Source organism: Pristiophorus japonicus, chromosome 4 (assembly GCF_044704955.1).
Source record: "Pristiophorus japonicus isolate sPriJap1 chromosome 4, sPriJap1.hap1, whole genome shotgun sequence".
In the NCBI taxonomy this organism is placed as follows: Eukaryota; Metazoa; Chordata; class Chondrichthyes; family Pristiophoridae; genus Pristiophorus; species Pristiophorus japonicus.
In genome coordinates, this window is record NC_091980.1 from 41,875,019 (window position 1) to 41,887,025 (window position 12,007).

The 12,007-nt window shown below is 46.6% G+C and overlaps 1 protein-coding gene across 1 annotated transcript; it reads right to left on the bottom strand.

The window, feature by feature from the left end:
* Nucleotides 1–3,098: 3,098 nt before the first annotated feature.
* On the bottom strand, nt 3,099–5,493 carry LOC139262040 (ankyrin repeat domain-containing protein SOWAHA-like). The gene has a single exon (XM_070877201.1). The coding sequence runs from the start codon at nt 5,350–5,352 to the stop codon at nt 3,475–3,477; it is 1,878 nt and encodes a 625-aa protein (XP_070733302.1). The 5' UTR covers nt 5,353–5,493; the 3' UTR covers nt 3,099–3,474.
* Between the last annotated feature and the right edge of the window lie 6,514 nt (nt 5,494–12,007).

Sequence of the window (12,007 nt, forward strand, 5' to 3'; positions counted from 1 at the left end):
AACATTTGGAAAGTATACAGCTACTGAAGATGTCTCCAGGTACAATCACATGTTTAGCTGCTGCTTGTATAGGCAGAGTAATATGAGCACACCCAGAAATATGAAACCAAAAACAAGATCTGTGACATTCCTATCCTCCATGCAAAGACCAGTTTCATCAATAGATTTAAACTAAAGAATCCCTAATCCTCAAACATTAAACCAACTATTACATATTAAAGTTGAAACAGGGGGCTGGCATTTCATTGAAATCTTAAGTAACCTACAGCAACTGTTAAAGCAACTACTTGCATTTATAGGGTACCTTTAATTTGGAAAAATTATTCCAAAGTGCTTTGCAGAAATATAATCAAAAAACTCTCCAATGATAGGCCTTTTCAATGTTAAAGGTGTCGTACTGAATGCCACATGATGTCTCTTATTTTATCATGCGTACATCATCCTGTGATTGCACAATCTGATGATGATGCACAATCTGACCACTGGGTTCGCACCATCGCTAAAATACTTTCAGAAACTTACATTTTTAATGTTGAAAATGAGGGTTTAACCAAAAAGTTAAAAAAATTATACTGTTTTTACATAAACATAATTAAATTTAGCCAATGAATTGTCTTTCATGTATTTTAGTTCCTTCATTATAGTTTTTACTTGAAAGTCTGCATATGGTTCATACTTTTTGCCTAGAGCTGTAACTTGGTGAGTTGAATTTTCATTGTGTTGTCAAAGTATTTTGTGTGCCTAATTTTCCAGGATGCATCAGTACCAATCAGCTGTTTTGCTAGAATATTTTTCTTTTAACTTCCAGCATTTTCTACTGCTTTTGTTTAAATAGAGGAATGCATTACTTAAAAATGGGAATTATATCTACACATGCTGGTATAACTACATCCTGCCCTCTAACACTGCTTTACCCATGGACGGCACTTAGTCTTAACACTTATGTACAATGTCATGGGAGATTTACTAGTTCAATATTAAGGTTCAGCGGCACGGGGAAACACAGGCTGGATTCCTCAGACTGCTGAATTCTTGCCATTAGTTATATAAATGAGAGGCCAGACATCTCCCCATGGTTTGGGGAAAATAAGCACCCACCCGTAAGGTTTGACTACTAAAAATTTCTTGGCCTCCTACCCCATTTACAATGACATGATTAAGTCTATACTTTGCTTTTCTGTTACCATAGCTGCTCCCTCTGTTTCTCAGTTCCACACGCTTTCTGAAGTAAAAAAAATGAATTGCTTTGATTTAAAAATGTAGTTGTAAACTTTTAATTAAGCTTACTCGCATACATTGGCCAGTTTGTACTCAAATAATTTTCAAAAACTCTCAAACTATTATACACAAAGGAAGGGCAATAAATGGTGGCCTTGCCAGCGACTCCCACATCCCAGGAACAAATTTTTTTTTTTAAAGTCACAATTTCACTTTTCTCAGTGGATTCAAATAAAGCAGCCACCAGAATGTAATAAGCACTGACTGCCATAACTGAAGTAAATTTCTCTCTGTAGCTTTCTCTCACTTGCTTTTGAACAAACATAGCCATACTGTTAAAAAAAATACAAGTAAACTTTATTTAAATAAAGCTTTTGAAATTTCTCTAGTTTTTCTTTATTTTCTAAAACAGTAAGTTTTAGAACTGACAAGGGAACAGGAGGACATACTGGATTTAGTGATGAGTAACAAACCAAAGTTAGTGAGAAATCTAACGGTAAGGGAGAATCTTTCAAATAATGACCATACTATGATTGAATTTGATATTAGGTTTGAGAGGGAGAGTCACAAACCATGGTTTTAAATGTAAGTAAAGCAAACTTTGAAGGCATGAGAAATAAATTGACCACAGTAAACTGGGCTAATCTATTAACGGATAAATCCACAGACTAAATGTGTGAAGTCTTCAAAGAAGTATGTGGTATGATACAAAACCAGTGCATACCACTAAAAGGCAAAAGCTCCATTTCTAATTTCCACTTGTGAATTGTCTAATACATATCCTTCTTTGGGATTAAGGTACCCTCAAAATGGCACAGCTTACAATAGAAGATTGGAATTAAATCAATGCTCTCTGGAGGGCTCAGTAATTCAACACAAGCCAGGCTGATCCGCAGCACTCCAGGGTACTGACTCATCAATGGGACCAGTATTATTCCTACTCAGATCAGGATAACCATGCAAGCAATAACCTAAGGGGTAGGCTGGTCCTAACTGGATAAGCAGCAGGAAGCTCACAAGTGCTCTGTGCTGGTAAGCTGAGAGGTTTTACCTGTTTAAACACCAGCAGTTACATCTGTGCATGTTTGGGGTCCAGAAGCTTGGGCTATTGCCAATTTGCGCCTAAACTCTCTCGACCTGTGTATGACTGGTACGTCCCAAATGACAGAGTGCATGCACTCCATAGTCAAATAAACCGAAACTCTACTGTGTAAATTTCTCAATAACTTTAGTTGAAGATTCTTAAACATAGGTGGTGAAAATACAGCTGGCAGTGGAGTGGAACTTTTGCCCACCACTGTGCCCTCCCAGTTCAAACTGCAGTGACATGATCATTTGAATATTCTGGGTGCTTGACCACTTTGCCACCAGAAACTCAAATCATCTTGCCACGTCAGTACTGCTGCAAAGGGATTTGGGGCGGGGAGCCCGGGGCATTATTCAGCTGAACATTTAAGTTATAACAAGATATTTCCCCACAAGGAATGGTGGTCCAGAAACAGATCACTCTGGGATTGATTCGCTTGGGTCCTTACCAACTTTATGGCTTTCAGGAGGCCCATAACAGAACTGATGCTGGGGACCTATTGGGACTAATGGGCGAGCTGGTTGAAATTCGCAGGGTTGCCTGGGAATAACCCAGATGCTCCCAAAAACAACTTGTGGTCGTAATGGCAGTGAAGTTAGGAAGCAGCAACTCCTCCTGGACTGCAATCTGTGGGGCAGCACTGTAACATCTCTGCTAACACCACCAGAACTCTGACCCACTTCCCACAGGAGCAGCATTTCTACTCTCGTGTTTTCGCATGCATCAGATATCCAGTTGACCATTAAAAAAAATCCAGAAATTAGCAATTTTATTACTAGCTGCTATGCATATATAGCAGCACTATATGAATTTTTAAAACTTAGTTAATGCTTAAGATTACATTTTGACCCACAAACGCTCCCAGAGAGAAGATCAGCTAACACATTAACACAGCACGATTCTCTACCGCAGAAAGTTGTTGAGGCCAGTTCGTTAGATATATTCAAAAGGGAGTTAGATGTGGCCCTTACGGCTAAAGAGATCAAGGGGTATGGAGAGAAAGCAGGAAAGAGATACTGAGGTTGAATGATCAGCCATGATCTTATTGAATGTTGGTGCAGGCTCAAAGGGCCAAATGGCCTACTCCTGCACCTAATTTCTAAGTTTCTATGTTAAGACGCTCTCCATTGATCCATTATGCTCATTTTAAAAGTTACTAAAAAAAATCTTCAGAAGAATATTTCAGTCACAGGTCGACGCTTCAGAACAATCTCTTCTCTCTCTTCTTCTGGCTCTTCATTCATTGAAGTAAAGTTTGTGCGCATTTTAGCTCTTTTCTTATGTCCAGTTGGAGCAGTAAAGAACTTGCTTAGATTAGTTGGTTTTTTCAATGATTTGGAAAACTCCTGGAAGTTTATATCATCAGCCAATGCACCCAGAAGATTGTTAGTGCTGCTCAGGATGGAGGAAGCCACCTTTGATCCCCTTTTCTGAGGAATAGATTCGCTGATGAAAGTCTCCGGGTCCCCTAACAATTGCTTCACTTTGAAGGAGTTATCCTTATTCAAGTAATGGTATGGCTTCTTGCCACTATAGTCTCTGAGAGTTGTTTTTGCTCCATAGTTTTGTACCAGCTCAATAATGACATTCTCTTTACCATGTATAGCAGCTATGTGCAGGGGTGTGTAACCACCATATGCTTTGGAGTTGACATCCATTTTGATACCATTTAACTCTGCGGTATCAATGATCCAACACATAATTTCACTGTTGCCAGATTTTGCTGCCCAGTGGACAGCTGTGAAGCCGGTCATGAAATCCCTCTTCTCAGCCAAATAACTGTCTCTCAGCAGCAGTCCAGACACTTGGGTCCAGTGGCCCAAGGCAGTTTTCATGATCCACTCATGTTCAACAGCTTCCAAGGGGACTTGATCAGAGAAACGAGCATCTTCAGGCAATTTCAAAAGCCTTGAAGCTCTCTTTAAATGAGGAGAACTAGAGCCCATCTCTGTGGTGGGCTGGCTCCTTTTCATTTTGGGTACCTTAGGAGCATCTTGGTCACCTGAAACTGGTGGACACATATTTTTGATTTGAACGACATCTTCCAAATCTTTCTCCTCATCTCCCTGCCCTCTGTGACACATGCCATATCTATTGGAGTCTGGAGGCAGGCGTAGCGGGTACATATATGGTTTGGGCTTCTGAGCTGATGTCTTCTGTGTAACTGGTTGAATACTGACATCATTGGACTTGGCTTCATAGTTTCCAATCTTTTGTTCAAAACTTAAAGTGCTATCATTGCATTCTGTTGGAGAAGGAGGAGGAAGAGAAGCCAAGTGCTCAGGTTCGGGAACAACGTCAGTGGTAAGCACAGCATTGCCCCTGCTTGTAACATTCAGAGACTCCACTTCTTCAGATAGGACAGGGCATGCCGAGGCTGAAAGATCCTCCCTCGATAAGCCCTCGCCAGCAGGATCTTGCTGTTCAAAGGGGAGATTCTGGTATTTCAAATCTTGTTGCTCCACCATCTGTTCGAGGCTATCGCTGTTGGAACGGAGCAGACGCTGCAATTCTGTCAAACTCCCCCACCCCTGCGCGACTGAATCGCCGTGTTTTGGAGCAGGGAGGACGGCCTCGGTGTCAGCATGACTTTCGCTTTCCAGGTGATCTGACGAGCCGGCCAGGGGTCTCAGCTCACTTGGCGAAAGTGCAGAAGGCGCAGAGTTCCGCCGAGCCCCCGTCTCCTGGAAGCCCCCCACAGCCTGGCTAGCTTCCACCAGGTCCCCCAGACTCTCCACCTTCCCCAGAGCCCTGGCCGCCTGCACTTCCTCTTTTTCTTGCCGTACAGCTGGAGAGAAAGTCTGCGGGCCAGTCAGCAGGTGCTGCAGCTTTTTCTTCAAGACCACAAACTTGACCCCTTCCTCTTCGCGCACCACGGCCACGTTATTAATAAACCTTTTGAAGAGCTCCCGGGCTTCTCGCTTGCGCTGCGCATCGTTCTGTGCCAGCTCGTTCCTGAAGTTATACAGCAGGTCCGAGTTCTTCACTTTGCCTCCAGCGTCCACCAGAAACTCGATCACACCGGCTTGGCTCAACACTGGCTCCATTCTCCCCTCACCTGTGCGGATGGAAAACAAAAACTCCAGGTGAGAATCACGCCATCTCCCACGGGATTCCCCCGCTCCCCGGTGTGAAGGCTGTGCACTTGCCCTGAAACTGCTGTCAGGAAACTGCCTTCTCCGCTCCGAGTCCCGTCTCTCCTGCAGTACCTGTTATTTCCGGAACACAACCTCATTCGCCAGAGACATTATCAGATATTACGTGCAAGTGAGAACCAAAGGGAGGAGACTGCTTTGGAATAGGGCTCTGGGATTTGTAGTCTTGGTGTGTTTTCAGACTGAGATTATTGTACTTCATAATCGCTGTTTTCATCTTTTTACATAAGAACATAAGAAATAGGAACAGGAGAAGGCTATACGGCCCCTCGAGCATGCTCCGCCATTCATCGTCATCATCATCATAGGCAGTCCCTCCAACCGAGGATGACTTGCTTCCAAGTCAAAAAGTTCACAGGTGTTTCAATGATGGACCTAAAATTCCAGGTCCGAACTAAATCTTGAAGGGTGGACGATGTCTATGCATGGATTTTTTTAACGTGGGGTGACCATTGCACACCAGCCACCACACGGGCTTGACAGAGCTAGGTCTTGGTCCAGTGACAAGGATTAACCAAGACCACTGCAGACCAGTTCTGCTGCATGGACCTAGTGCGCACACATATCGCAGTGTGGGCTGGCCCGTGCTGCCCTGGGCCCTCGCCTCTTCTGGGCCCCGAACTCACGCCTCTCCTGGGCCCCGATCACGTCCGTCTACAGTCTCTCGCTGCTGCTTCGCCCCGACCTCGCTGCTCCTGCTGTACCTGCCCACGCTCCAATCACCGACCTGGATCTTGGCGACATCACTCTTCACTGCTGTTGCTCTCCTGCTCCAGCACGTGCTGCTCCCCGGAGTGATGTGCCGCCACACTGCTCCTTCCACTCCCCGGCCTTCCCCGATGGTGCCCGCCATTCAATAATATCATGGCTCATCTGATCATGGACTCAGCTCCACTTCCCTGCCTGCTCCCCATAATCCCTTATCCCCTTATCACTCAAGAGACTGTCTATTTCTGTCTTAAATTTATTCAATGTCTCAGCTTCCACAGCTCTCCGAGGCAGCAAATTCCACCGATTTACAACCCTCAGAGAAGAAATTCCTCCTCATCTCTGTTTTAAATGGGCGGCCCCTTATTCTAAGATCATGCCCTCTGGTTCTAGTCTCCCCCCATCAGTGGAAACATCCTCTCTGCATCCACCTTGTCAAGCCCCCTCATAATCTTACACATGTCGATAAGATCACCTCTCATTCTTCTGAACTCCAATGAGTAGAGACCCAACCTACTCAACCTTTCCTCATAAATCAACCCCCTCATCCCCGGAATCAACCTAGTGAACCTTCTCTGAACTGCCTCCAAAGCAAGTATATCTTTCATAAATATGGAAACCAAAACTGCACGCAGTATTCCAGGTGTGGCCTCACCAATACCCTATATAGCTGTAGCAAGACTTCCCTGCTTTTATATTCCACCCTTTTGCAATAAAGGCCAAGATTCCATTGGCCTTCACTTGCTGTACCTGCACACTATCCTTTTGTGTTTCATGCACAAGTATCCCCAGGTCCTGCTGTACTGCGGCACTTTGCAATCTTTTTGGGGGGCCACTTTTCCTACATTACAACAGTAACTACACTCCAAAACTCTGCCACCTACATTTTGTCCGACACTAAATCCTGCTTCCCCATCACCCACATCCTTGCCAATCTCCACTGACCCCCTGAACCCCAGCACAACACATTTAAAATCCTCATCTTCCTATATAAATTCTTCCATGGCCTTACCCCACCCAATCTTTGCAACTCCAACACCACACTAGGCTTACATTTCAGTCCTCATTTTCTATGTGGTTAGAAAACCTTCCTGTCCACTTTTCTGAATGATAACCCCTCCTTGAAGAAAATACTTTCTCCCCATTACTTTTCACCCGTACTAATTATTATTTACAGCTAGAAATCTGTGTTTGTTTCCTGTTTTCCTTTCTTTTTACCTTTTTGGTCCCCTGTTCTCCAATACTCACACACACTCTATTCGCATGGCAGTTTTCAAGTTTGCAAATAATAGTTAAGTTTATGATGAATAAATAAAGAACCAAGGAGTAAGTTGTTATGTGTAGTGACATTGTAAATTAATTCATAAAGCTATACTCAGGTATTTCTAGTAAATGTATTAGCACAGTCACTAAAAATAACGAAAATGTTCACACATTTATGATGCTACACAAAATGACAAGAGAAATTCTTATTCTCAAATAATAAAAAAAACTGTCAGATTTAATCCTAAAATAGCAGTCAGCACATCCAATAAATCTTACAACTTTGCTGTGCTACCTTGTGCCCTGATGATTTTATTTTTGTGACACTTGCTCTTTGACTAAACATGACGGTCGTGGGGCGGGGATTGTCCCCTTCTTTAAGGCCCGTTTCCACCTCCAATGAGGCAGTAAGGCCTTTCCGCCCAGGGGCAGGCAGCGGGACCGACACATCCGGAATTGCATCCTGTGTTTCTGCCCCGCCCGGCGCGCCGATCCTTCACCACCCACAGGAGCATGGCCGCCACCGGGTGGTGCCCCCGACAACTTCGCAAGGCAGGAAGCTGCCAGTGGCTGGGCAGTGAAACCGCCCTTAAAGGGGAGGGGCCACCATTTTGTTTTATTTGTTGGCCGACTCCTGAGCCGGCCCGACAATGGCGGCTGCTGGTACAGCCGGGCCACCAACAGGCAGCCCGGCACCCCCTCTTGAGTGCCGAGCTGCTGGCCCAGCCAAAGCCCTCCCTGGTGGCCCCAGTGGGCTCCACATCAGCCTCGCAGCATCCCTCCCCTTAAGTGAAGGGGAGGGACGTTGTGATGCATCAGTCTTCCCCCTCGCTTCATTCCACTCCGATAGGAGCCAAATCACCTTCACACAGCTCTACCTCTCCACCACCTCTTTTGACGCATCCACTGCCTCTGTCAGAATGCTTGTCTGACAAACACTCTTTGATGAGCTGCAATTTCCTCCAGTTAAACATTGGGAAGACTGAAACAATTGTGTTTGGCTCTCACCACTAATGCCATACCCTTGCCATCAATCCCATCCCCCTCCGAACTACTGTCTCAGGTTGAACCAGATTGCTCACAACCTATATGACCCCAAGCTATATACTCCATCATTAAGACTGCCTACATCCAACCTCTGTAACATCACCTGCCTCTGCCCTTGCCTCAACCTATCTGTTGCTGAAACCCTCATAAATGCCTTTGTCACCTCCAAGCTCAACTATTGCAGTGCTCTCCTCACCGGCCTCTCATTTTCCACCCTCTGTTAACTTGAGCTCATCCAAAACCCTGATGTCTGTTTCCTATCCCACACTATCCTGCTCACATTTCATCCTATCCTTACTGACCTACAGTCGCCAACGCCTCAAATTTTAATCCTTTAATGGCCTTGTCTCTCCCTATCATTGTAATCACTTCCCGCCTTACAACCCCTTCCACAAACTCTCTGTTTCTCTGAAAAAACCCAGAAAATGCTGGAAACACTCAGCAGATCAGGCAGCATTTGTGGAGTGAGGAACAGAGTTAACTTTTCAGGTCGATGACCCTTCATCAGAATTGGGTTTTTGCTTTTGTCTTCGTTTCTCTGACCGGCTCCCCGCCACCTCCCATTCCACCTTAAAATCCACCTCTAACCAAACTTGTTATCACCCTCCTAATATCTTGTTTTGTTCCTCGCGTTCATTTTTGTGTGATTGCGCCTCCGTGAAATGCCTTGGGACATTTTTCTGTGTTAAAGGTGATAATAAAAATGCAAATTGTTGTTATTCTTCTTCCTATTGTATATCAGCAGCTATACTTCACACACTACTTCACCTGGCAGTGTTGGTTGCTTGGAACACATACTTGAATATTTTAAAGACAGGGTAAACCATCACCTGCTCTCCCACAGTTATTGGCACATATTTATTTACTCGTTCACGGGATGTGGGCATCGCTGGCAAGGACGGCATTTATTGCCCATCCCTAATTGCCCTTGAGAGGGTGATGGGGAGCCGCTTTCGTGAACCGCTGTTGTCCGTGTGGTGAAGGTACTCCCACAGTGCTGACTTTGTCGTCTGAGTGGCTTCCCAGGCCATTTCAGAGGGCAGTTAAGAGTCAACCACATTGCTGTAGGTCTGGAGTCACATATAGGCCAGACCAGGTAAGGACAGCAGATTTCATTAGTGAACCAGATGCATTTTTCCGACAATCCGGTAGTTTCAAGGTCACCGTTACTGATACTGGAGTAGTATGCCCTTGCACTCCTGCACCAGCATGTGCTGCTCCCTGGAGTGGTATGCCTCCGTGCTGCCCATGGCCGCCGCTCCTTTTGTGGCCCCGACCATCAGCGGCAGGTTGGGGCCGTGGAGGGAGTGGCGGGCGGCGGCCATGGGCAGCACAGAGGCATACCACTCCAGGAAGCAGCATATGCTAATGCAGGAGGGCAACGGCAGTGAAGAGTGATGTCATCAAGGTCCAAGTCGTTGATTGGAACGTGGGCAGGTACAGCAGGAGTGGCGAGGTTGGGGCAAAGAAGCGGTGAGAGACTGTAGAGGGACGTGATTGGAGCCCAGGGGAGGCATGAGTTCGGGGGCCCAGAAGAGGCGAGGGCCCAGGGGCAGCACGGGCCAGTCCACGCTGCGGTACGTGTGCGCACTAGGTCCGTGCAGCAGAGCTGGTCTCCAGTGGTCTTGGTAATCCTTACCAGTGGACCAAGACCTAGCTCTGTCTAGCCGTTGCACACCAGCCACCACACATTTTTTTTAAAAATCCACGCACAGGCATCTTCCACCCTTGAGGGTCCTTCGGGACAAGAGCGGGAGAGTCCGTGACGAGAGCGGGAGAGTCCGTGACAAGAGTGGGAGAGTCCGTGAGTTCTGGGGAATCCGAGTTCAGGAGGTCGCCGATTTGGTAGGCCCTGAGGTTGGCGATTCGGTAGGTCCTGAGGTCGGTGAGTCGGTAGGCCCTGAGGTCAGCAAGTAAGTGGGCCCTGAGGTCGGCGAGTCGGTAGGCCCTGAGGTCAGCAAGTAAGTGGGCCCTGAGGTCGGCGAGTCGGTAGGCCCTGAGTTCAGCGAGTTGGTAGATCCTGAGGTTGGCGAGTAGGTAGGTCTTGAGGTCGGCGATTCGGGAGTTCGGAGACCGGGTGGTCGTTGAGGTGAGTTGGTAAGTAGCTCTCTTTTCTCTATTTTCTCTATTTATTTTTAAGTAGGTCGGGAGTTTGGAGGTCAAGTGGTCGGGAGTTCGGAGGCCGAGAAGTCGGGAGGCCACAGAGGTCGGTGAGTTCAGGAGGCCACAGAGGTAGGTGAGGTGAGTTGGTGAGTAGCTCTCTTTTCTCTATTTCTTTTTAAGTAGATTTTAAACTAGATAAGTCTAACTAGAGGGATGGCAGTGCAGCTCAATCCCGTGGAGTGCACATCCTGCGGCATGTGGGAAGTCCTGGACGCTTCGCGCAGCCTAGAAAACCATGTGTGCAGGAGGTGTCTCCAGCTTCAACTGCTCAAGCTCCGCATTTCAGAGCTGGAGCAGTGGGTGGAGTCAGTAAGGTACATCCGCGAGGCTGAGAATTACGTGGATAGCACGTTTCAGGAGGTGGTTACCCCACAGCTTAAAGGCATGCAGGTGGAGGGGAAGTGGATAAGTGTGCTAGGCAGGTAACGCAGAAGTCCCGCATGAGTCCATCTCGCTTTCGAACCAATATTCAATTCTGAGTATCGTTAAGGACGATGGTGCCTCTGGGGAGTGCAGCCAGAGCCAATTCCAAGGCACCACGGGTGGCTCAGCTGCACAGGGGGGAGGGACGAAGAATAAAAAAGCCCTAGTGATAGGAGATTCTATATATAGGGGAACAGACACGCGTTTCTGCGGCCATAGATGTGACTCCTGAATTATTTTTGCCTCCCTGGTGCCAGGGTCAAGGATGTCTCAGAGCGGACGCAGGGCATCCTGGGGGGGGAAACAGATGGAGGTCGTGGTCCATATCGGGACCAACGACATAGGTAAAATGAGGGATGAGGTCCTACAGGAAGAATTTAGGGAGCTACGAAGAAAATTAAAGGGTAGGGCCTCAAAGGTAGTAATCTCTGGGTTACTACCGGTGCCACGTGCTAATGAGTATAAGAATAGAAGGATAGAAAGGATGAACACTTGGCTGGAAAATTGGTGTAGGAGGGAGGGCTTTAAATTCTTGAGGCATTGGGACCGCTTCTGAAGGAGATGGGACCTGTACAAATCGGACGGGTTGCACCCCAACAGCGCCGGGACCAATATCCTTGCGGGGAGTTTTGCTAGTGCTGTTGGGGAGAGTTTAAACTAGCTTGGCAGGGGAGTGGGAACGTGAGAATGAATTCAAAAGGGAAGGAAGTAAAGCAGAAGTTGGATAGCAAGAATCTAGAAAGCGAATCTGTAAGACAGAGGAAGCAGGGCTTAGTATGTAATAAACAAGGAGGTCTCCCTGTGCTGAATGGTATATACTTTAATGCAAGGAGTATAGCGAATAAGGCGGATGAGCTCAGAGCACAGGTAGACACTTGGGAGTATGACATTATAGCCATTACAGAAACATGGCTGAAAGAGGGGCAGGTTTGGCAGATCAATA

What these genes read in the sequence shown, in the direction of transcription:
- LOC139262040 (XM_070877201.1), bottom strand. Translation starts at nt 5,352, where the DNA reads ATGGAGCCAGTGTTGAGCCAAGCCGGTGTGATCGAGTTTCTGGTGGAC.